This window comes from Salmo salar, chromosome 16, assembly GCF_965601325.2.
Source record: "Salmo salar chromosome 16, fSalSal1, whole genome shotgun sequence".
NCBI lineage: Eukaryota > Metazoa > Chordata > Actinopteri > Salmoniformes > Salmonidae > Salmo > Salmo salar.
This window is the reverse complement of record NC_138306.1, coordinates 25,848,624-25,875,104: the sequence shown is the minus strand read 5'-3', so window position 1 is coordinate 25,875,104 and position 26,481 is coordinate 25,848,624. Positions and strand designations below refer to the sequence as shown.

The 26,481-nt window shown below is 43.6% G+C and overlaps 1 protein-coding gene across 1 annotated transcript in view; it reads left to right on the top strand.

The window, feature by feature from the left end:
* The window catches only part of LOC106573425 (phosphatidylinositol phosphatase PTPRQ), a 47,228-nt gene extending 21,241 nt beyond the window's left edge, over nt 1-25,987 (top strand). Inside the window, exons 15-45 of the mRNA XM_082963250.1 lie at nt 59-334; nt 650-823; nt 1,002-1,156; nt 1,322-1,467; nt 1,616-1,744; nt 2,541-2,781; nt 3,168-3,551; nt 3,632-3,907; nt 4,032-4,183; nt 4,384-4,525; nt 4,655-4,936; nt 5,127-5,344; nt 5,481-5,643; nt 16,490-16,608; nt 16,691-16,877; nt 16,999-17,240; nt 17,403-17,472; nt 17,640-17,798; nt 17,942-18,260; nt 18,372-18,445; nt 19,989-20,088; nt 21,473-21,601; nt 22,535-22,561; nt 22,782-22,863; nt 22,947-23,037; nt 23,124-23,200; nt 23,347-23,481; nt 23,566-23,691; nt 24,641-24,922; nt 25,082-25,205; nt 25,296-25,987. Of these exons, the coding sequence (XP_082819376.1) occupies nt 59-334; nt 650-823; nt 1,002-1,156; nt 1,322-1,467; nt 1,616-1,744; nt 2,541-2,781; nt 3,168-3,551; nt 3,632-3,907; nt 4,032-4,183; nt 4,384-4,525; nt 4,655-4,936; nt 5,127-5,344; nt 5,481-5,643; nt 16,490-16,608; nt 16,691-16,877; nt 16,999-17,240; nt 17,403-17,472; nt 17,640-17,798; nt 17,942-18,260; nt 18,372-18,445; nt 19,989-20,088; nt 21,473-21,601; nt 22,535-22,561; nt 22,782-22,863; nt 22,947-23,037; nt 23,124-23,200; nt 23,347-23,481; nt 23,566-23,691; nt 24,641-24,922; nt 25,082-25,205; nt 25,296-25,333 (5,119 nt within the window). The 3' untranslated portion in view covers nt 25,334-25,987. The remainder of the gene's footprint in view (nt 1-58; nt 335-649; nt 824-1,001; nt 1,157-1,321; nt 1,468-1,615; nt 1,745-2,540; nt 2,782-3,167; nt 3,552-3,631; nt 3,908-4,031; nt 4,184-4,383; nt 4,526-4,654; nt 4,937-5,126; nt 5,345-5,480; nt 5,644-16,489; nt 16,609-16,690; nt 16,878-16,998; nt 17,241-17,402; nt 17,473-17,639; nt 17,799-17,941; nt 18,261-18,371; nt 18,446-19,988; nt 20,089-21,472; nt 21,602-22,534; nt 22,562-22,781; nt 22,864-22,946; nt 23,038-23,123; nt 23,201-23,346; nt 23,482-23,565; nt 23,692-24,640; nt 24,923-25,081; nt 25,206-25,295) is intronic.
* The last annotated feature ends 494 nt before the right edge of the window (nt 25,988-26,481 follow it).

Here is a 26,481-nt window from a genome sequence, read left to right as displayed (position 1 = left end):
GTACTGTCTCATGATGAAAAGGCACTTTAAATTACGTTTGATTTGATTTGATTTACAGCCTTGAGCTGCGAAACTCTTCCCACTTCCTCAACCTGACCACACCCGTTAGCCACGTCCAGATCACTCACCTAAGGAAGTTTGCGCAATACACTCTGGTGGTGAAGGGACACACACGAATGGGCCCTGGAAACCACAGCAGTGACCCACTCAACATCACCACACTGGAGGATGGTGAGAGCCTCTCTAACACACAAACACACCCCAGAACCACCGCAGTAAACCACTATACATCACCCCAATGGAGTGAGGGATCTGGGGTAAGAGGGGGGAGGTAGAGGGAGACCATGGTTAGGGTCATTGTGTTTCAGGTGGCCGCGTAGTGGACTATGGTGTTAACAAGACCAGAGACCCTGGACCACAGAAGGTTCATCATCACCTCCTCTCACTTCCTCTGTCTCAAGTCTTCCTGATCCTCTGACAATACAGGTCAGAGGTCAGGGGCTACCACAGTGTTATTTAACAACATCAAAACCATCACTTCTAACCAACCAGCTTTACTTCACAGGGCTGTGCTTACAGATGAGCCAGCATGCAGGCGATATTTCCAACGATCAAGGAGCGTTTAGCTAACATTCTCTCCTCCTTCCAGTCCATTTCCCCTAGGGACGTGGTTGGTCTTAAATAATAGGAAGTGTGTTTCAGACCCAGACACTCCCCCTCAGTTCCTGTTAGCCAGGAAGTTGTCAGACTACGAGGTAGAATTGTCATGGGAACCGCCGAAAGAGGCCAACTCTGAGATCCTCTACTACATAGTCAGAGTCTGGTGAGTTTGATTTCAATATTGATCGTTAGTTTGAAACCTACTGCTGATGTGATGTTGAAAAAGATGTTGAGGGATGAGGCATTCTGATTGAAGCATGAATTACAGCTGCAACATGGCCAGCTCCAACACAGCTCCAACATGGCCTCTTCTTCTTCCTCCTTCCTTCTCTCTCCTGTAGGAATGAGTCATCTGAGGTGTGGCATAATGTAACAGGTACAGCGGTGGTGATCAGCGTTGACTCAGAAAGTCGCTTCAACGCCTCTGTCTCCAGCTGGACGCGCTTGGGGGACGGGGGAGTCCTCATATACATCAGCTTCAGTATTATTGACGCAGGTACACACACACATATACGTATGGCAAACACGCATGCACGAACACCCACACACACAAACCTTTGAGAAAATCTTGTAGTGCCAACTGAACATGCCTCCAGTTCATTTTTAGTAAACACAAGTGACATGCAACTTGCACCAAATCACTCCTGCAATTCTCTTCCAGTGCCATTTGACCCACCCCAGAATGTGTCGTTGGTGAACCTGACCTTTTCTTCAGTGACTGTCCTCTGGCAACCCCCCACTCAGCCAAATGGAATCCTCCTTCACTACACTCTGTACTACTCAGACAATACCACTGTCACAGAACAGGTGAGTTATACAGCATTACATTGTATACTACACAGACAATAACGCTGTTATAAAGCAGGTGAGTAACACACACACACTGTACGCTCATGTTTAAAAGTGTGTTATTTTCTACTGTAAAGGCATTGTTTCTCTCTCTTCTCTCCATCAGCGTATCCCAGTGTCAGAGCTGGACCCTGTCTCTCTGGGGGAAGACCTGTCCTACTGTCTGTCTGGCCTGAGAGGAGGACAGAACTACAGCCTCTGGCTGACCTCCAGCACCATGCAGGGGGACGGAGGGGTCCGTACTGATCCTTTAGACCTACTCACCCCAGATGGCGGTCAGTTTCACAGACACACACACACACACACACACACACACACACACACACACACACACACACACACACACACACACACAGAGAGAGAGAGAGACTGCACTGTTTTTTCCAACCTCTTGTTGAACTTGATAAAATCACGTAAAAATTCTGCGATTGAAGTGTAACTTTCAGCTGGCTGGTAAAAGGAGGTAAGTCTGTCAGTCTGACAAACTGGCCCTTTTTGTCCCTCCGAGGCCTCCGTACCTCAGACAACCAGTTTGTATCTCCTTTTACTGAACCCTTTGGAAGTTTACTCTTTGACCTGTTGGATATCTGATAATGTCTTATATTCCAAACAGAGCAATGATACAGGCATCCAGTTCTTTTGTAAACACATTGGCTATCAACATACATCCAGTAGAGATGTTTCATCATGTAGTTTTGTGAGTAGGTCATTATCGTATTAGTGTTAGTAGTTTAGTCTGTAGCTTAAGATGCAAATGAATCATTTTTAAATGGCAGTATCTGGATGATCACAAGAAGTAGCAATGTTCCTGTCAAATAAATGATGTAGATAAAAATTGTAGCTTTTGTGTTATTCAAAAGAAATGTAGTTATTGATCCTATTTGACGATGATCTCTTTGTTTTTATGTGATTTTGGGAAAAATTGTGTAGACAGACTGCTGCCTTCATCTAACGTGTAATACTGACTGCCTCTTGTTTCGCTCTGAAGATGTCTCTAATACTGACTGTGTGTCTCTGCCTCTGTGCTCCAGCCACGGGACCTCCAGCTCACCCTGCCTCTCCTGCCCTGCAAAGCCCAGCAGGGCTCACTGCCCTGGGCTCAGACACCCACACACCGCCCTCTCTCCTCCACCCATCCATCCACTTCACCAGCCTCTCAATCTGCCTTCACTGAGGTCTCCCCTCCCTCCTTATATCTTCCAACTCTGCGTCTCTCCTTCTTTCCATCCCTGTTTCCCCTGGTGCACATGCTCAGTTTGCTCTCTCCATATGGTCAGACTCAGTGACCGGAACTTAGAGGATGGACACCGGAAGTGGGTGTGGCCAGGATGAGTATCTGCTATTCAAAATGTCTCTGTTTTTTTTGTTTCTCTGGTCAAAGTTTTCTTGTTTTATTCCACACTGAGGTTATTCTCTCCATATGGCTCATGGGGTGATGAAGATGTTAATGATGACGATGTTGTTAATGATGATGATGATGACGAAGTGCTGTTTTATGTTTGTTGGTGTGTTTCTCTCCCTGGGGTGGCTCCAGTGTTTGATTGGTTGATAATGTTGCTGGTTTGGGTGTAGATGTAGTATTATGTGTACATACAGCACAAATAACCTGTAATGTTCTTCTAGTGCTAGGACTGAGTCTGAAGAATGATATTGTTCAGTCAGTGATATTAATTCCCCCTCTCTCCCCACAGTGCCCAGTGATCCGGTCCACAATCTCAGTGCTCAGATCTTCAGTTCTACAGCCATCATAGTAAGCTGGGACCCCCCTATGGAACCCAACGGACGCCCCTTCTACTTGCTCACCCTGCAGGAAGCAGGACACCCCCAACCCCCTAAACCTCTGAACCCCTCTTACCCTAACACCAACCCCCCCGGACCCCCCGCTGTCAACAATACCATCACCAAAACAACCAACGATAACGTCTTCCTGTTTACCAAACTGAGGAAGTACTATCCCTACGTCTTCACCGTTACCCCGGCAACCAGCGCCGGCCCGGCCCACAACCACACCAGCCTGCTGCACGTGAGGACTGATGATGATAGTGAGTCTACAGACACACACACACACAAATGCACACATGTGCATACACATACATACTATTAACCCACTCTCTCCCTCCAGTTCCCAGTTCAGCTCCAGTGCTGGTGTCTAGTAGGAACCTGTCGTCCTCTTCAGTGTCTGTGGTGTGGCAGCGCCCCCTGGAGGCCAATGGAGAGATAACAGAGTATTCCCTCACCATGTTCGGCCCTGGCGGCTCCAACACCACACACACCCCCAACACCACCCTCACACTCACACAGCTGCTGCCCTACACAGCCTACAACCTCTCCATCACCGCAGCCACCCGCAAGGGCTCCGGACCCCCGCTACTACTGATGCTGCACACCGATGAAGCAGGTAATCTCTAACCTCTCACCTTTAATCCCTACTAACCTCTAACCTCTACCCTACCATAATCCATCCAACTGCTGCTGCATACAGATGAAGGCCAGTAATGTACTCTAACATTGTGTTCAACCAGGTCCGATGTCTCCTCCCCGGAACCTGTCTTTGTATAACCACACAGCCTTCTCTGTGTGGCTGACCTGGGAACCCTCTCTGGAACCCAATGGTGTGGTCACAAACTACGGCTTCAGGATCTGGGAGATTAACACAAACACAATCAGATATCAGGTACTGCACACACACAAACACACACACTCACAAATAAACATAAACATTTTTAAACTGGAGTGCTGCAACTTTGCTATGTTCTGTCTAGAAGATGTCCTAATTTCTCTTTCTCTCTCTCTCTCGCTCTCTCTCTCTCTCTCTCTCTCTCTCTCTCTCTCTCTCTCTCTCTCTCTCTCTCTCTCTCTCTCTCTCTCTCTCAGAACTCTACAGGTCCGTGGACAGAAGGACAGCTGAGTGGGTTCAGGCCTCACAGCTCCTATGAGATCAGTGTGCTTAGCTACACCAGAGTGGGTCATGGAGACCAGTACAGCACTCCTGTGTCCTTCACAACCAATGAGTCCGGTATGTATGTGGGTGTATGTGGTATGTGTGTGTGGGTATGTGTGGTTGTGGAACTAGAAATAAAGTGCCATATGCATGTGGAATTGGCTATTAATCCTTTTGCATAAACCCTGTCTCTCCTGGCTCCAGTGTCTGAGGCGGTGGGTAACCTGTCCTGCTCTGGTCTGGGCTGGGATTCTGTGTTTCTACACTGGGAGCATCCAGCCAACCCCAATGGACTCATCCTGTACTACCAGGTCCAGGTGGACAGACACTCAGACTCACAGTCATACATACACCAGGCTGACACAAACCAGTATACGGTCAGCGGGCTGGCGCCGGACGCAGAATTCACACTCACCGTAACAGCTGTCAACTCTGCCGGCCCAGGAGACCAGGACAACTGTACTGCCTACACACACCCCGAGTCAGGTACACACACACACACACACACACACACACATACACACACACACGCACACACACACACACACACACACACACACACACACACACACACACACACACACACACACACACACACGCACACGCACACACGTATACTACACCAGGAGACCAGAGGAACTGTACCACCTCAACCCACCTTTATATCCCCCTGCAGTTCCTGGTGTCCCTCGCTTCCTGAGTGTGTCAGAGGCCACGTCCACCAGCGTGACGCTTCAATGGGCTGCTCCCCTCTCTGCTCTGGGCATGCTCACTGAGTACCGCATCACCGTGCAGCTGCTGTCACCTGACTGCCTGTTCAACACACCCCTTTCTGAAGCCACACCCCTCCCAGAGCCGAGCCCTTCCCTGGCTCCAGGCTGCGTGGATCAGGAGGTACATTTACCTGGATATCTGAATGTAAATGTTGTTAAGCTGCTGTGTCGTACATCTGTCTACATGTATATCTGCAGAATGAATTTCCTAACACTGAACTCAACATCATGTTCATGTTCATGATGTTCCTGGTCAGGTGTTGGTGTCAGTGAACGGTTCTGATGGTGTTGAGGGCAACAGGAGCATCACTCTCCAGTCTCTGGCCAAGTACCGCCTCTACCGCTTCAGAATCACAGCCCTTACTAATGCTGGGCCAGGAGAACACACACCCTGGAGATACACACACACACTAGCTGGGAGTAAGTACACACACCCACGCCCGCACACACACACACATACAGTCACATCCAATAGGATTGGAACCCTTGACAAAGATGAGCAAAAAAGACTGTTTAAAATAAATAATACAAATACCGAGCTATATTGTATGCTCCAAAAAATGAGAAAAATCTATTATTTTATACTAATACAATGTACTAATACAATGGTGAATGTGCATAAAGATTACATAATTCAGATATGACATAATTGTTTTGACTACAGTGCCAATGAGACAATAAATCAGCACAATCTACATTGTTGTTTTTTTCTAACTGTCGGCGTCTTGGAGCTAGAATTATGATAATGAATATAGTGCTAATGACGATACAAAAAAAGATTCAATGTTGAGACCAGTTGAGCCCTGTATAGCACCACAATATACATCAAAATACAATAAACACATTAAACTACACATTAAAACACACATTATTATAGACAACAATACACGAAAAGCAAAACATAATCAATAGTTGAGCGGGTCGAGAGTTTCAAGTAGAGGTCGACCGATTATGATTTTTCAACGCCAATACCGATTATTGGAGGACCCAAAAATGCTGCTACCGATTAATCTGCCGATTTTTTTCCCCTTTATTTGTAATAATGACAATTACAACAATACTGAATGAACACTTATGTCACGTCCTGGCCAGTATAAGGGTTAATTGTTATTGTAGTTTGGTCAGGACGTGGCAGAGGGTATTTGTTTTATGTGGTTCGGGGTGGTGTTTTGGTAAAAGGGCGTTTGATTTAGTATTTCCAGGTTTTTGGTTTATGATCTATGTTTATGTAATTCTATGTTTAGTCTAGGTAGTCTGTTTCTATGTAGAGTTAATTGGGGTGGACTTCCAATTGAAGGCAGCTGTGTGGTGTTGCCTTTGATTGGAAGTCCTATATTAGTTGGGTGTGTTTGTGTGTTTGTGGGAGATTGTTTCATGTTTAGCGTGTGTAAGCCTAACAGGACTGTCAGTATATCGTGAGTTCGTTTTTTGTTATTTTGTATATTCATTTTGAGTTTATTAAATGTTCAAAATGAACTATATCAACTCTGCTGCATATTGGTCATCTTTTTCCGACGATGATTTCGCTATATCGTCTGACGACGAAGAAATCCCTGACAGAATCTCCCACCAAACCAGGACCAAGCAGCAGAGGAAGGAGCAGAGGTATTTTGAAATGGACAAACGGGAGAGATGGACATGGGAGCAAGTAATGGCCGGAGAGGGCCCATGGAGAAAGGCGGGTAAGGACCGGGAACGTTACCGAGGAACGCGACTGGCGTTGAAGCACGAGAGGCACCCCCAATAATTTTTTGGGGGGGGCACACGGGTAGTTTGGCTAAGCCAAGGAAGAGCCAGAAGCCAGCTACCCGTGGTTATATGGAGGAGCATATGAGGTGGAGAGCGCCATGTTTCGCTGAAGAGCGCACTATCTCACCCATACGCACGCACAGTCCGGTGCGCGTTATTCCAGCCCCTCGCAGGTGCTGTGCTAGAGCGGGCATCCAGCCTGGTAGGAGGATGCCTGCGCAGCGCATCTGGTCGCCGGTACGCATCCGAGGACCAGGCTACCCAACTCCCGCTCTACGCACGGCTACCATCAGGCCCCTGCACAGCCCAGTCCGCCCTGTACAAGCACCCCGCTCGTACAGGGCTACTAGTTCCATCCAGCCAGGACGGGTTCTGCAGGAGGTAAGATCAAGACCGCCTGTGCGCCTCCATAGCCCTGGGTTTCCAGCTCCTGTCTCTCGTGCGGACCCGGAAGTGCGTCAGCCCAGTCCGACTCGTCCTGTTCCCGCTCCCCGCACTAGCCTAGAGGTGCGTGTTCCCAGTCTGGTACGTCCAGTACCAGCACCACGCACCAGGCTTCAAGTGCGTCATCCCAGTCCGACGTCGCTAGAGCTGCCCGTCAGTCAAGAGTCGCCAGAACTGCCCGTCAGTCAAGAGTCGCCAGAACTGCCCGTCAGTCAAGAGTCGCCCGAACTGCCCGTCAGTCAAGAGTCGCCCGAACTGCCCGTCAGTCAAGAGTCGCCCGAACTGCCCGTCAGTCAAGAGTCGCCCGAACTGCCCGTCAGTCAAGAGTCGCCCGAACTGCTGTCAGTCAAGAGTCGCCCGAACTGCCCGTCAGTCAAGAGTCGCCCGAACTGCCCGTCTGTCAAGAGTCGCCCGAACTGCCCGTCAGTCAAGAGTCGCCCGAACTGCCCGTCAGTCAAGAATCGCCAGAGCCGCCCGTCAGTGAAGAGTCGCCAGAGTGGCCAGACTGCCCGGAGATGCCAGAGTGGCCAGACTGCCCGGAGATGCCAGAGTGGCCAGACTGCCCGGAGATGCCAGAGTGGCCAGACTGCCCGGAGATGCCAGAGTGGCCAGACTGCCCGGAGATGCCAGAGTGGCCAGACTGCCCGGAGATGCCAGACTGCCCGGAGATGCCAGACTGCCCGGCGATGCCAGACTGCCAGACTGCCCGGCGATGCCAGAGTGGCCCGACTGTCTTCCGTGTCTGCCAGAGTGGCCCGACTGTCTTCCGGGCCAGCCCACTGTCTTCCGGGCCAGCCCGAGTGGCCCGTCTACCCGGAGCTGCCGGGGTGGGTCGTCTGCCCGGAACTGCCTGAACCAGAGCCACCTCCAGATATAGGTGGGTTGGGGAGGGGGGGTGTAGCACAGTGCCGTCGTTGACGGCAGCCACCCTCCCTTCCCTCCCTTTAGTTAGGGGGATTTTTTTGTTGTTGTTGGGGTTTTTGTTATTTTTTAGGTGCTTCCGGGGTTAGCACCTTTAGGGGGGGGGGTACTGTCACGTCCTGGCCAGTATAAGGGTTAATTGTTATTGTAGTTTGGTCAGGACGTGGCAGAGGGTATTTGTTTTATGTGGTTCGGGGTGGTGTTTTGGTAAAAGGGTGTTTGATTTAGTATTTCCGGGTTTTTGGTTTATGATCTATGTTTATGTAATTCTATGTTTAGTCTAGGTAGTCTGTTTCTATGTAGAGTTAATTGGGGTGGACTTCCAATTGAAGGCAGCTGTGTGGTGTTGCCTTTGATTGGAAGTCCTATATTAGTTGGGTGTGTTTGTGTGTTTGTGGGAGATTGTTTCGTGTTTAGCGTGTGTAAGCCTAACAGGACTGTCAGTATATCGTGAGTTCGTTTTTTGTTATTTTGTATATTCATTTTGAGTTTATTAAATGTTCAAAATGAACTATATCAACTCTGCAGCATATTGATCATCTTTTTCCGACGATGATTTCGCTATATCGTCTGACGACGAAGAAATCGCTGACAACTTATTTTAACATCAATAAAATCAATTTAGCCTCAAATAAATAATGAAACATGTTCAATTTGGTTTAAATAATGCAAAAACAAAGTGTTGGAGAAGAAAGTAAAAGTGCAATATGTGCCATGTAAGAAAGCTTACGTTTCAGTTCCTTGCTCAGAACATGAGAACATATGAAAGCTGGTGGTTCCTTTTAACATGAGTCTTCAATATTCCCAGGTAAGAAGTTTTAGGTTGTAGTTATTATAGGAATTATAGGACTATTTCTCTCTATACGATTTGTATTTCATATACCTTTGACTATTGGATGTTCTTATAGGCACTTTAGTATTGCCAGTGTAACAGTATAGCTTCCGTCCCTCTCCTCACTCCTACCTGGGCTCGAACCAGGAACACATCAACAACAGCCACCCTCGAAGCAGCGTTACCCATGTAGAGCAAGGGGAACAACTACTCCAAGTCTCAGAGCGAGTGACGTTTGAAACGCTATTAGCGCGCACCCGCTAACTAGCTAGCCATTTCACATTGCTTACACCAGCCTAATATTGGGAGTTGATAGGCTTGAAGTCATAAACAGCGCAAGGCATTGCGAAGAGCTGCTGGCAAAACGCACGAAAGTGCTGTTTGAATGAATGCTTAAGAGCCTGCTGGTGCCTACCATCGCTCATTCAGACTGCTCTATCAAATCATAGACGTAATTATAATATAATAAACACACAGAAATACGATCCTTAGGTCATTAATTTGGTCGAATCCGGAAACTATCATCTCGAAAACAAAACGTTTTTTCTTTCAGTGAAATATGGAACCGGTCCCTATTTTATCTAACGGGTGGCATCCCTAAGTCTAAATATTACTGTTACATTGCACAACCTTCAATGGTATGTCATAATTACGTAAAATTCTGGCAAATTAGTTCGCAACGAGCCAGGTGGCCCAAACTGTTGCATATACCCTGACTCTGCGTGCAATGAATGCAAGAGCAGTGACACAATTTCATGTTAGCAGGCAATATTAACTAAATATGCAGGTTTAAAAATATATACTTGTGTATTGATTTTAAAGAAAGGCATTGTAGTTTATGGTTAGGTACATTGGTGCAACGACAGTGCTTTTTTCGCAAATGCGCTTGTGTCACGGGAATTTTCGAATCCCAATGATAATAATTCACAATCAATAAAACTTGACTAATCCCCAAGGTTTGTAAGACACTGGGTTAATAATAATCAGGCAAGGACTCAGCTTTCTGCAAAAGGTCTGTACAGTTTATTCGGAGAGCGTTCTGAAGTACATTACACAAAGAAGTTCATTTTATGCTCCCTCCCCGCTTACGCACATACCTCCACACAAACTGTAGATATCCTACGCACATCCATACACACAAACAGTAGGTGAATAGTATCCCTCCCCGGACTTCTCACCACTGTTAATCACTATCCAGCGCTGCCTGTTCCTTTCCCCCGAGATTAGGGGGACCTTGAAGGTTACTCCCTGTTTCTTCCAAGCCTCTTCAGGTCAGGTCACACACACATGTCTCCAGTTCCCTTAGGCCCACTAACACACACACATTTCTCTTCCTCCTGGGCCTCTACTAGTCCTTATGGGACTTACGTTCAGTACTTTAATTATTCATCACACATGCTACATATCTACTAATTACTAATCAGTTACGTTTCAGGGAGTGATTCTTTATTCATTTACCTTTATTATATAATTTCCTTATCATTCCACCACCCTTAAATGACTAAATAATTCACATTGATTATCAAATGCTATATGGAAACATAATTGTGATACAAGGATTAACCAAACCAATACATGTATATACATCCAATACTCATCAATGACTGTCCTGGGCCTATCTCCAATTATGACACTTCATTTCAGGATTTTCATCATAATTATCATGAAAGGAACAGTCAATCTATACATTGAAAGCGGTCTCATCAAACATTGGCTCCTCGTGGTTAAAAGAGATGGAGCCATCTTCCAAGCCTGGAGGCCTGTATTCGTCATCCCGCTGGTTGGAGCTCGGAATCGGTCCATATCTCACCATCTGCTGCATCAACGATTTCTCTAGAGTTCTGGTGATTAAACCTCTCACACATGGGACCAAACAACATCCACACAATACTAACACACTCATACAGGTGAAAGCAGCCCACAATACAGTACTTACAATACTTTTCCATTTCCCAAACATGCTATCGAACCACCCTGTCAGGGAAGTATCCACCCCAGAGTTCTCTGCTAACTCATGAGCTAATGTGGTCAAACCGGCCAGGGCCTTAGTCACTGATCCATCTGAAGCTGTGTTATCAGTAATGTATGTGCAGCAATGAAACCCAATCATTCTACCTACACCACCCTTCTCTGCCAATAACATATCGAGAGTCAGTCTATTTTACCAGGTCATGAGGGAGGTGGCGGATAATTGGTCAGAGAACCCCTTTACTGCATCCCCGGTTTCATTCATGAATATCTGTTGATTATAATAGATGTCATTAATCCATTCCACATTTTTATTTATTGTCAACCACCAAAATAATGTAGTGGTAAAGCCTTCACCTTTTTGATTCATAGCTTCATATTCATCTGGAACTCCCCTGGGGATGCCAATTGCATCCATCTAGACAAGGCTACTCCCATCCTGGTCAAAACTCCTCCTGTGCCTACTTTAGCCTCCTATAACTGGCCTCTGATGACTAACTCGAACTGGTTGGACCAATAACCCCGGGGCGCAAGTTCCTAACCACCCTTTTTGGTAGTTTCTGTCGTATGCATCCTTTGCTGGTACTAGCCCACCCTACATCAGTTATAGGTGCTGTGAGGTTAAGAATTTTCCCCTGTTCTTCTAAACCTAAGTCAGTCACATTAACGATTACCTTTCAGCCCTTAAACACCCCTTCTTCCTCTCACTTCGGAATAGTTCAATAAGGTCCATTTCCAAATGTTGGAATTTTTTTTAAAACATACTTTTTTAAAGTAATTATCCTCTAGGCCACTAAGTCTTTCCTAACCTTTAAGTAATTATCCTCTAGGCCACTAAGTATATCCAAACCTGCAGTGTTTCCTTACCTGCTCTACCATCCTTCCTCCCTGTTGACACCTGGCTCCGCCCCATGTGTCAATATTGCCGCATATCTAAACAGTGTCTTTGGTAAGATTAGTAAATTATCCTTATGTCAGACCTTCTCTTGTAGGATTGCCCCTTTCATTTTCCACATGTCCAATTCTCCCTGGGGCGTTCGTTCTCGGCTATCCTGTAACAATTCTCTGTCAAGTGTCTTATCTTCTTTAAGATTTATCTGTGCTGCTTTGTGTGGTTTTAAATGCCTATGTGCTTGTCTGTGTAAATAGTAACCATTCTCTCCCTTCTTATTTCGCAGGCTCTAGTCAATGCTACTATTTCGGCCTGCTGTGCAGAATAGTGTCTGGGCAATGGTTCAGTGTCTAACACCTTAGTTCCTGAAACCAACTAAGCTTTCATTCCCCTTTTAGTTAGGGTAACAACTACTTTCAACAAAATCATCATATCTCTTCCTAGCGAATTTACCAAACGTAAACTAAACGTAAACTAAAATACATGCCTCTCCTCCTAACTTTTCATATTCTTTTTTTTTAAACCAATGGAGCCGATAGTCTCTCCATGAATTAATATCCTAAAGCTAAGCGAACCAAATTCTCTTCCCTTTTATTCTTATTCCGTCTTTTTCTGTCTGTCACGGTATTATTTCTGTCCCCCATTTCTCGGGAGAGCCTTACACTTTGCCATCTAATCCTGTTTATAATTTAACTATGCTGGTCTCCACTCAGTAACCATTATCTAAACCTTCTGTGTCACTTCTATCTTCTCTTCCTGGCTTATGCTCTCCTCCTGCTACTCCCAAACCATCAAGGTCTGAGCAGTGCAGGGGAGGACTTCTCCGTCTGCCCTTCCTTCTATCTGTCTGTCGCTCTTTCTCATAACTGTAAGTGTCAAATATTGGTTCTGTTTCCATCTAATGACTAACTGTCTCACTGTCTCCCTGGTTGCACTCCTGGATTTTAGAAAAATCAACATGTCTATGGTAGTAATATCAAGATTATTGCATAGTTAAGTAAGTTTATCTGATACTCTCAATGATCCTGGATCACCACGGATGTCATATATCCCTGTCCTGTTGGTTTAGAATATGTCCTAAACACTTAACCTAAGTCTTACCATTATTAAACTTGTCTTGCTAAGATTATAACCTTATTCAACAACAAAATATAATAATACTATTATATCAATTCCACCACCTTGTTGTGTTAAATCTCTTCCACTGAATACAACAACAGCTGACTACCTAAGGGAAAATAAACTTAGCTAGATAATGTAGAAGAATACTACTACTGGTCAAAAGATATTCAAATAACATAATCAGATCAAAATCACTTATCTGAACAATTCCACAAAGAAAAATCATTGTACCCTTATGGTTCTAGGAAAATAGACTTAAGGAAGCCTACCCTTAGTCTAAGGCTTTGCCCTTTCAGTCTTCTCATTGGTTCAAATTACAAATATGTCTAAGAACTTTAAACTCCATCATCATTATCAGTTATACAAATTTCCTTAAAATTAATATTACAAATGACCTTAACCTGTTATGGCTAGGGGGCAGTATTTTCACGGACGGATAAAAAACGTACCCGATTTAATCTGATTATTACTCCTGCGCAGAAACTAGAATATGCATATAATTATTGGCTTTGGATAGAAAACACCCTAAAGTTTCTAAAACTGTTTGAATGGTGTCTGTGAGTATAACAGAACTCATATGGCAGGCAAAAACTTGAGAAGATTCCATACAGGAAGTGACCTGTCTGACAAGTTCTTGTTCATCTTGGCTCTTTTTATTGAAGACTGAGGATCTTTGCTGTAACATGACACTTCCTACGGCTCCCATAGGCTCTCAAAACCCGGGAAAAAGCTGAATGATATCGAGGCAGCCCCTGGCTGAAACACATTATCGCCCTTGGTAAGTGGCCGATCAGAGGACAATGGGCTTAGGCACGTGCACGAGTCGACCCCATGCATTATTTTCTTTCGTCTTTTTACCTAAACGCAGATTCCCGGTCGGAATATTATCGTTTTTTTACGAGAAAAATGGCATAAAAATTGATTTTAAACAGCGGTTGACATGCTTCGAAGTACGGTAATGGAATATTTATAATTTTTTTGTCACGAAATGCGTCGTGCTCGTCACCCTTCTTTACCATTCGGATAGTGTCTTGAACGCACGAACAAAATGCCGCTATTTGGATATAACTATGGATTATTTGGGAGTGCATTCTGACGAAGAACACCAAAGCTAATAACATTTTTCTTATAGTAAATCTGACTTTGGTGAGTGCTAAACTTGCTGGGTGTCTAAATAGCTAGCCCTGTGATGCCGGGCTATCTACTGAGAATATTGCAAAATGTGCTTTTACCGAAAAGCTATTTTAAAATCGGACATAGCGAGTGCATAGAGGAGTTCTGTATCTATAATTCTTAAAATAATTGTTATGTTTTTTGTGAACGTTTATCGTGAGTAATTTAGTAAATGTGCACCCCGGAAGTTTGCGGGGGGTATGCTAGTTCTGAACGTCACCTGCTAATGTAAAAAGCTGGTTTTTGATATAAATATGAACTTGATTGAACAAAACATGCATGTATTGTATAACATAATGTCCTAGGGGTGTCATCTGATGAAGATCATCAAAGGTTAGTGCTGCATTTAGCTGTGGTTTGGATTTATGTGACATTATATGCTAGCTTGAAAAATGGGTGTCTGATTATTTCTGGCTAGGTACTCTGCTGACATAATCTAATGTTTTGTTTTCGTTGTAAAGCCTTTTTGAAATCGGACAGTGTGGTTAGATAAAGGAGAGTCTTGTCTTTAAAATGGTGTAAAATAGTCATATGTTTGAAAAATTGAAGTTTTTGTATTTTCGAGGAATTTGTAATTCACGCCATCATTGGCTATTGGAGCAGGTGTTCCGCTAGCGGAACGTCTAGATGTAAGAGGTTAACCTCTCTTGGGCAGGTGGGACGCTACTGTCCCACCCACGGTTCACACTATTCAACAGCCAGTGAAAAATCAGAGCGCCAAATTCAAAACAACAAAATGTCATAATTCAAAGTTCTCAAATATACGACTATTTTACACCATTTTAAAGATACACTTCTCCTTAATGTAACCACATTGTCCGATTTCAAAAAGGCTTTACGTCGAAAGCATAAAGTTAGATTATGTTAGGACAGGGACAACACAAGAAAAACCACACAGCCATTTTCCAAGCAGGAGAGGGGTCACAAAAAACAGAAATTCAGCTAAAATATTCACTAACATTTGACGATCTTCATCAGATGACACTCCTACGACTCAATGTTAGACAATACATGTATGTTTTGTTCGATAAAGTTCATATTTATATCCAAAAACAGCATTTTACATTGGCACGTGATGTTCAGAAAATATTTTGCCTCCAATACTCCCGGTGAATCAGCACAACAATTGACAAAAATACTCATCATAAACATTGATAAAATATTAAATTGTTATTCAAAGAATTATAGATAACCATCTCCTTTATGCAACCGCTGTGACAGATTTCAAAAAAGCTTCACAAGGATTTTTCTCAGGTTTTTGCCTGCCATATGAGTTCTGTTATACTCACAGACATCATTCAAACAGTTTTAGAAACTTCAGAGTGTTTTCTATCCAAATCTACTAATAATATGCATATTCTATTTTCTGGGCCAGAGTAGTAACCTGTTTAAATTGAGTACGTTTTTCACAAGGATTTTTCTCAGGTTTTTGCCTGCCGTATGAGTTCTGTTGCAAAATAGCCCCAACAGGTTAAATAAAGGTGTAATTATTATATATATGTATATATATTTTTTAAATAAATACATTTCAAACAATCGGCAAATCAGTGGCCAAAAATACAGATTACCGATTGTTATGAAAACTTGAAATCGGCCCTAATTAATCGGCCATTCCGATTAATCGGTCAACCTCTAGTTTCAAGTTCCTTGGTGTCCACATCACCAACAAACTATCATGGTCCAAACATACCAAGACAGTTGTGAAGAGGGCAAAACAAAACCTTTTCCCCCTCAGGAGTCAGTTAAGAACAAATTCTTATTTACAATGAAGGCCTAGGAATAGTGGGTTAACTGCCTTGTTCAGGGGCAGAACAACATATTTTTACCTTGTCAGCTCAGGGATTCAATCCAGCAACCTTTTGGTTACTGGCCCAATGCTCTAACCACTAGGCTACCTGCCGCCTACATTTATTCTACAATGTAGAAAATAGTAAAAAATAAAGAGAAACCCTTGAATGAGTAGTTGTGTTCAAACTTTTGACTGGTATGGTATATATATTTTTTACATTTGCATACAATATAGCTCAGTATTTGTATTATTTATTTTATACAGTCTTTTTTTATCATCTTTATCAAGGGTGGCAATAATTCTGGATGTGACTGGAAATACAAGTACCTACACACCCAGGCAGTATGTGTATATGTTTACCTGTCTCTCCCCTCAGACCCTGATGCCCCTCCCAGCAACCTCTCAATGACCATGTCCTCCAACGGCCTCCGTATCGAATGGCAACTCCCAGATGTGATTACCGGCCCCACTTCCTACCTCATAGACGTAATCTCTGTGAGTACACATGCACACACACACTCAAATAATAATGAGAAAAAAGGAGTTTCTTACATCTGTATGTTGTGTTGTTGTTCAGCTGGATAGCGAGGGGTTAAACCAGTCTGTAGTACTCGGCCCAGAGGAGCTGAGGACTGTAGTTGTGTCGAACCTGACTGCGTTCACTCGCTACTCTGTGACCGTGACCGCCTTCACTGGACGACTGGAGAACGCACGGCGGGACGGACAAGCCACTGAGCCAACTGTCATCAGAACAATGGAGGAGGGTGAGGAACCCACACATACAGTAATACAGTAGCGACTTCATTCAACTGCTAGAAGGTAGTTAAGCACTCTCTCTCTCCTCCTCCTCATCCTCCCTCCATCCCTCTCCCCTCCTCCCTCCAGAGCCCAGGGATCCTCCTAAGAACGTGACCCTCCAGATAATTCCAGAGGAAGTGACACGTGTGTTTGTGACCTTTGCCCCCCCGGAGGAGCCTAATGGGAACATCAGTTCCTATACGGTGCTGGTCTACCGCCAAGGACAGCTAGAGATGACCATCGACCGCCTCACCGTGGTCCAAAACGAGAACCGTACCCTGACCGCAGTCATCGATGGGCTGAAGGGAGGCTACAACTATAGTATACGGGTGAGGATCTCACACACACACAGGCACAACTACACAAACACATGGTTCACAACTATAATATACGGGTGAGGAACACACACAGTGTCACAGAACAATTGTGCTTTCTGAAAAATTATTCTCACCACTTGAAACACTCCGACCAACTCTCTCTCTCACACACAGATTGCAGCGGTAAACGGAGCAGGTTTAAGCCCCCCCAGCTCAGAGGTTCAGATCACTACAGGGATCAAAGGTACAGTGCTACTTAAACACTACATAACCCATTCATAATCCCTACATAACCCCTTTATAACCCCAACAGCCTTAGAAACTTAGTCGTAGGGGGTGTCATATTGTGAAAATATGTGTATGCACTATGAACACTTCATGATATAGAAATGTGTGTGTGTGTGTGGGTAGCTCCTGCCAAGCCCACCCAGAGACCCCAGGTGGTGCTGGACCGAGGAGGAGTTGCCATGGTAACCTCCAGAAGCATCATTGTTCGCATGCCAGCCTGTTTCTACAGCAATGACAACGGACCAATCAACAGCATCCAGGTCATCGTGTCCGAATCTGGGGGTACAACATCTCACACACACTAACATGCTCAGACACACACACATAAACACACATCTATCGCACAGAAAATATATCCTGAACTAAAATATATAGGAGCCACTGCTATAGGTCTAGTCTGACATCTGTCTGTCTCTCTGTCTCAGTGATGGACAGCATGAACCTGACCAACTGGAAGACAGCATTTCTCTCTCGTCCCGCCCCCTACCTAACAGACAATGGCTTCCCCAACCCACTCTGTGTGAGGGACCGTATGAGCAGGGACACACAAACCAGCAGACTCACTTTCTCACGCATTAGACACAGCATTGTGAGGGACAGGGTTCTGGAACATAGAGACTCAGGGGGGGAGCGCACAGACCACCAGGATGATCACTATGTCATCGGAGAGAAGGACAACTGTCTAACTGAAGAGTACAGTAACACACTCTGTAACGGACCCCTCAAACCAAACACTGTCTACGTGTGAGTATACACAACACAAACATGTAAACACATACACGTGTACATAGATATAAACACGTACACACATACATACAAAGTACAATACAGTGCATGTCTTTGTCCGTGTGGCAGGTTTAAGTTCCGAGCCACCAACATCCGGGGCCAGTACACAGACTCTGACTACTCTGAGCATATCAGAACAGCAGGTAAGCACTCCTCTTCTCTCCACAAACATCTTTCCTCTCCGATGCAAACTGATTAAACAACACCACTCTCACTCCTTCTGAATTTTTTACATTTTAGTCATTTAGCAGAGGTTCTTATCCAGAGCAACTTACTGTTAGTGCATTTATCTTAAGATTACTAGGTGGGACAACCACATATCTCAGTCATAGTAAGTACATTTTTCCCAAAAAAAGTAGCTATCAGCAAACTCAGAGCTAGTAAGTTTCAAGTTAATGTCACATGCACAAGTACAATGAAATGCCTTTCTTGCTCTAAACCCAACAATGCAGGAATCAATAATAATGCAATACTAAAAGTATCATAAGGTAGAACAAAAACACACAATAAAAAAAAAATTAAAAAGAAGAAGAACACGAGAAAATTAGAATCTATATACGGGGTCAGTTTCAATATCATATTATTTTCAATGTGCAGAGATATTGGACTAATGGAGGTAGATATGTATAGTCAGTGCTTGACTTTGACTGAAATAGGTTCCGGTGTCGTGCAGAAAATCTCCCCCCCCCCCTTCTAATTTCCTTAATTTTTTGCCTAGAGTCAAATACTTTCTATAGAACAAACTTCTCGTCAGGATAGGCAACCTAAATTAATAATTAATGTATGTGTGTTATATTAAATATAGAGGGAGTAAAATGTTGGCAAGCAATAAACATTTCAGAACAACTACTAGTTGAATAAAACATGGGAGAGATGACGAATTTTGGCAAAGAGATTTATAGACTAATACAAAATCAGTAGCGGATTTAGGTACGGGTGACACGGCCAACCGCCTAGGGCTGCATCTTGCCGGGGGGGCGGCACAGGGCGCCCCCCGGGTGCGGGCGCTGAAGGGGGGTTCGCCCAGGGCGAAATACCAACTAGAACCGCCACATACATTTCTTCTACTATGTCAGTGAACGGAGTGAAGAGCAGTAATCTCAACTAGCAAGCAAGTCGCAGCAATGAAGAACTCGAAGAGGGGGAGAATTCTGGCATGGAGGAGATTTTCGGTACAACACCTGTTCTCATTTTGGGTGCCGGTACTGTTTACATTTAGTTGCAGGAGCTCCACGATACTTTTGAGGTAATATTCTATAAGAAGAACAGGAGCTCAAGCAGCGTAAATTATGATTGTATGTGAGTGTGTGGACGTGTGTGTGGAGTTAGTATTTGTGTGTGCATGATATGCGTGTGTTGGATTGTCAGTGTGTGTGAGTGTGTAGAGTCCTGTGAGTATGCATATACTCAGTGCAAAAATAAAAACAAAATGCAAGGGTCAACTCACATAGTCCGTGTAGCCTTTCTGTTAGCTATGTCTTGTGGCTTGGGAAAATAAGCTCTTCAGGCACTTTCTTTACGACTGTGCGTGTTTGAGTGGACCATTTTAAGTCCATAGTGATTTGGACACCGAAGAACTTGAAGCTCTCGACCCGCTCCATTGCAGCCCGTTGATGTAAGTGCAAGTGTTAGTTCTCGAAAGGCTTCTTAATTTTTCTCTTCCCCTCAACCCCTCCTGTCTGTCAGTGGATGGGTTGTTGACCAGAGATGAACAGATCATTCTGGGAGTTCTCCTCTCCTTCTTCCTGGCCCTGCTGCTCATCCTCATCATCTACGCCTCTGTCAGGTAAACTGGTTACAGCTGATGCTTCTAGTTTTGTAGTTTTTTTTTGTTGTTATTTATTTTTTGTTTTTCTATATTTAAATGTTTTTATTGTTTACTTTTTTAATAATTTGTACATTTTTATTATTAACAAATATCAACAAACAAAAGAGGAATAGTCACATGCAAACGAGCATACATACAAACTATTTACATTGCAAGCAATCCTAAACAAACAAATCATATTCATTAATAATACAAGTTTTAGTTAAAGTAGTGCCATATTGATTAAATTATTTTCTAAAGTGAAAAAAAATTGGTTTTGAATTAGACCATTTGCATTTGTGAATATGAAATTTACCTAGTATTATTAGCAGTTGAATTAAATATACTACATCTTTATCGATGTCAGAATTTCTGAAATAAATCATTATATCAAAACCATTAAATAGTACATCTGGTCCTATTTTTTTGTAACAAAATTCTGTATGTCAATCCAAAAAAATCTACTATAAATACAGGCAAAAAACTAATTCAAAATGGTCTCCTTCTCCATTCCACAGAAATCACATTTATAGTCAATATTCAGCTTGAATCTTTCCAAAACATGTTTCACAGGATAAATTCTATGTAACATTTTAAATGAAACTTCCTTTACCTTGTTACTGATACAATATTTGTTAGCAATTTTCCATGCTTTCCCCCATTGTATATCACCGTAGATATTTGACCAAAAGAATCTTGCTGAGGGAATTGTAGTATCACAAACAATATTCCTAATCTGTTTATTACTACATTTATCTTTGATGTTAATATTGCCAATGAATATATTTTCATGTAAATCTATGTTACTTACATCAACCACAGAGGAATTTAAAAGAGATACAACCCCCCTTGGAATCGCATCAAAAACAATTGCATATTTTTTCGGGGTTATTGGAATTTTAAATTTATCAAGAAATTCCCCGTATGAGAGTAGATATCCATAATCATTCAGTAACTGACCAACCAAAATAATTTAATTCTCAAACCAGTTACGAAAGAAAAGACACTTATTTTTAAATCATATATCTTTGTTGTTCCATGTAAAGTATCTGTGAGGGGAAAACTGTGTTTATACGCTAACATCCAAGCTAAAATTGCCTGCTTATGGAATTTGGCCAACTTTACTGGGATTTTATCAACATCAAAATTACATCGAAGCAAAAATTCTAAACCACCAACAGAGTCAAATAAAGGGAAGACATTCCAAATACTGTTCTGGTTCTTAACATACTTCAGAATCCAATTGATTTTTAAAGTATTATTTAGAGTATTGAAGTCTAAAACCTCAAGTTTTCTAGTTCAAACCCAGCCAGCCATAGTCAGTTGTGTCAGAGTGATTGACATGTTCCTCATCCAATGACAGGATCCGTCAGCGTCAGAAGGAGGGCGGGACCTACTCTCCCCGGGAGGCGGAGATTATAGAGACCAAGTTTAAACTGGATCAACTGATTGCTGTGGCTGACCTGGAGCTGAAGGAAGAGAAACTACACCGGTCAGTGTGTGTATAACTGTGTGTGCGTCTTTTTCTCACACATACACACTCATTTTAGTCACTCCCTCTCTCTCATTTGCACACAACTTCACAAAGGTTTACCCACTGTAACATTATGCTCACTCTGCCTCTACTACTCTACCTGCATGCCTACAGAATGTGCATGGCTGCTGCTAACACACGCACATACACACACACACACACACGCACACTACAGTACACACATAAACACACACAAGGCTGTCTGTGCTTTCCACTCTCACTCTAACCCAGAGTTTTCCAAACTCGGTCCCTGGGACCCCAAGGGGTGCACGTTTTGGCTTTTGCCCTAACACTACACAGCTGATTCAAATGATCAACTAATCATCAAGCTTTGCTCCAACTCCTCTCTCAAACTCTCTCTCCAGGTATTCCTCCTTCTTCTTTAGACGGAAGGAGATATTTGTCATCCAGTAAGTTGTAGTGGGCAGTATGTGTAGCCCTTATTATATAGCACTCCATGTGTGTGTGTTGCTTTGCTACAGTTGGCAGTGTGTATTGTTGTCTCTCATAGCTTTAGTCGACTGAAGTGTTGTTCAGTGTGCCCGTCTGTAACTGTACAGTAATGGAAAGTAAAGTCTGCTGTACTCACAGTGTGCTGGTGTGACTGTACAGTAATGGAAAGTAAAGTCTGCTGTACTCACAGTGTACTGGTGTGACTGCACAGTAATGGAAAGTAAAGTCTGCTGTACTCACAGTGTACTGGTGTGACTGTACAGTAATGGAAAGTAAAGTCTGCTGTACTCACAGTGTACTGGTGTGACTGTACAGTAATGGAAAGTAAAGTCTGCTGTACTCACAGTGTACTGGTGTGACTGTACAGTAATGGAAAGTAAAGTCTGCTGTACTCAGTGTGCTGGTGTGACTCATATTGTTCTGTCAACTCTGTTTCAGACTTCTCAGCTACAGAAAGTCTCTTAAGTAAGTCACCTAATGAGTGTGTATGTTCTATGTGTACATTATGTGAGTTGGTTGGGCAATAATATTTGGATTGGTGCCCTGTGAAGGATTTCTCTTACCCCCACCTCCTGTTTGTTTGATCTGTGTTTTCATATTTGGTTTATGTATTCATGTGTGAGCTGTGCCAAGATTTTCCTCTTGTAGGACAATAAACATGATTCTGATTATCTCTGTCTCTCAGGCCGGTCAATAAGAAGTCTTTCCTGCAGCATGTAGAGGATCTGTGTGCCAACGAGAACACCAAGTTCCAGGAAGAGTTTGCAGTACGTAACTCTAACCTCTGACCCCTGTGAAAACCTATGTGTGCGTGTATGTGGATTAACAGCGTTAACCCTGTCTTCTCCAGGAGTTGCCCAAACTGCTGCAGGATCTGGCAACTTCAGACGCTGACCTTCCCTGGAACAGATCCAAGAACCGCTTCACTAACATCAAACCCTGTATGCACACACACACACACACACACACACACACAGTGAGCGTAACACACACACACACACAGCCTAACACATTCTCTCCTCTACAGACAACAACAACCGTGTGAAGCTCTTGTCTGAACCTGGCATGCCTGGATCTGACTACATTAACGCTAGCTTCATCTCAGTGAGTCACACACACAGAGAAAAGAGAACACTCATGCTTTCAGAGAAGCTCACATTTCTAAACACCCCAACGTTTGTGTTTACTACAAAACTGGAGACCTGTGACCTACTCTGTTCTGGCTATAACATTCTTCCTCTCCCCCTTAGGGTTACCTGTGTCCTAGTGAGTTCATAGCAACCCAGGGTCCTCTCCCCGGTACTGTGGCTGACTTCTGGAGGATGATTTGGGAGACTCGCACACGAACCATCGCTATGCTCACACAGTGCTATGAGAAAGGAAGGGTAAGGACCAGACCAAGGTTTTAGTAGTGTCAGGGTTGTATGTCTGTTTAGATCCGGTCACCAATTTTGTGTGGGTGTGTTTAGATCCGGTGTCACCAGTACTGGCCAGAGGACAATAAGCCGGTGACAGTGTTTGGGGACATCATCATCACCAAGCTGACAGAGGACGTTTATCCTGACTGGACCGTCAGAGCTCTCAAAGTGGAGCGGGTAACACACACACACAGTGCATTCGGAAAGTATTCAGGCCCCTTGACTTTTTTTCACCTTTTGTTAAGTTACAACCTTATTCTAAAATGGATTAAATTGTTTATTTTCCTCATCAATCTACACACAATACCCCATAATGACAAGGCAGAGAGCTATTTTTTTTTTACATTTAAATAAGATATTTGTTAAAAAAAATATATAAATTAGCAAACATGCCAACTGTTTTGGCTTTGTCATTATGGGGTATTGTGTGTAGATTGATGAGGGAAAAAAAAATAGTTTATCCATTTTAGAATAAGGCTGTAACGTAACAACATTTGGAAAAAGTCAAGGGGTCTGAATACTCATCGCGATATGGACTCTACAAGGTGTCAAAAGCGTTCCAGAGGGATGCTGGCCCATGTTGACTCCAATGCCCTCCACAGTTGTCAAGTTGGCTGGATGTTCTTTGGGTTGTGAACCATTGTTGGTTGATACACTCAGGAAACTATTGAGCGTGAAAAACCTATCAGCACTGCAGTTCTTGACACAATCAAACTGGTGCACCTGCTGCCATACTCCGTTCAAAGGCAATTCAATATTTTGTCTTGTCAGTACAGCCTCTGAACAGCACACATACACAATCCATGTCTCAATTGTCTCAAGGCTTAAAAATCCTACTTTCAATTGTCTCCTCCCCTTCAACTACACTGATTGAAATGGATTTAACAAGTTACATCATTAAGGGATCATAGCTTTCATCTGGATTCACCTGGTCAGTCTGTTATGGAAAGAGCAGGTGTTCCTAATGTTTTGTACACTCAGTGTATATTTGAGTACCCCAGAGTAAACAAGTTCAGAGTTATCCTCTTGACAATAAAATCATTATTCTCTCTCTCCTTCTCTAACTCCCTTGCTCTCTCTCCCTCTGTCACTCCTCCCCCCTGTCTGTCTCCCTTTCTCCCCCTAGCATGGGGACTACATGGTGGTTCACCACTTCAACTACACCTCCTGGCCAGAGCATGGCGTACCAGATTCCAGCACCACACTCATACAGTTTGTTAGAGCCATCAGAGCCAACAGGCATGAGAACACCACTATCGTGGTGCACTGCAGTGCTGGTGTAGGCAGGACAGGAGTGTTTATAACGCTGGATCACCTGATCCAACACGTCAGTGATCACGACTTTGTGGACATCTACGGTCTGGTGGCTGAACTACGCAGTGAGAGGATGTGTATGGTGCAGAACCTGGTGAGAAATATGCATTTATACAACATGTATCATAATATGAAATATTCTTACTATGATATGGATATGATACTTCATAGTATGATCTAGTTTCCCCATGTTTTCCTGGTGTATTCAAACCTGCCAGACAGAATCTTAGAGTCTGTTCATGCATGTCCCCAGGCCCAGTATATGTTCCTACACCAGAGTACTCTGGATCTGCTGAACAGTAAAGGAAACAGCCAGTCCATCTGGTTCATCAACTACTCTGCTCTGGAGAAGATGGACTCACTGGAAGCTATGGAGGGTGAGCACACACATATACAAGAACACACACTAGCATACACATACGTCATTAACGCACATTTCACATATCTACTGTTTTGTGCTCTTGCAGGTGATGTTGAGCTGGAATGGGAGGAGACTACGATGTAAAGGCTGAGAACTTATCAGTCAACTTCACACCTGATGAACACACACCTATCCCTTGGTCATGGGGCCAAATCCTGGACACACTGACTGTTTGTCAGATGGATTGCTCCACCAGAGATAGAGGAGGGAGAGAGATGATAAAGAGGAGGGAGAGAGATGATAGAGAGAGAATTGTGTAGTCCAAACAGAGTAATGTTTCCTCCAGCTTCTTTGGGAACACAACTTGACCTTTTCTGGCAGGAGGGTCAAAACAACACAACAGAAACTTAGTTGTTTACCTGGCCTGAATCATCACACCATTACAGTCCTCGTGAAGTCCTGCATCTTTTGTATAAATCCACAGGCAGAAAAGAGAGGGATATATATCACACATGGAAGTTTACAGGTATCTTGCAATAGTCATTCCACTGTGTATTTCATTGGATTCTTGTATCATGTTTTTGTATATTAAGTTTTTCGGCCAAATAGTGTTGTCACTGTGTTCATATGTTTGCTTCGCTGTGTTACTACGTTTATATCACGTGTTGCTATGTTTGTCATTGTAATTGGGGGGGTTTGAGGTATAATGTATTTGTGGGGTGTTCTTGTGTATTTGATGTATTTTGTTCCACATCTGTGTTTTGGACCCGAAGTAAAATCAACTCCACTACTCACCTACTCTGTCTCTCAGTGAGCTGTTTAGTGTATAAAAATGACACCCCAAAAAGAGTGAAGCATGAAATACACTGAGAATCTCACTGCTGATACTATAGGTACTTGTGGGAGGCCGTTCCTTCTCTTGCTAGAACAAAAGCGGTACCTGCTGCGTGCCGACCCGGTAGCAACGAACCTACGCAATGCTCGTCAGTGGCCAACAACTTGACTTGGAGCCAATCAGAAAGCACAAACCCCCATGTGGGGGAGCCCAAAAAAATCTGGGGGCTTTCTACAAAATAGAATCGTGACCATAAGCAATACGCATGGATATGCATTGCCAAACAACGCTACTGCCACCTTCTGGTTTGGAGTATTTTAACAAGGCTGAGTGGCTGACGACTTCCAAAGTCTTTGCTGTGTGAACACGAGATTGACTGACTGTCATACAATTTGTCTTCTGATGAAGAGTAAGAAATATCGGACCAATACGCAGCGTGGTAAGTGTCCATACTTAT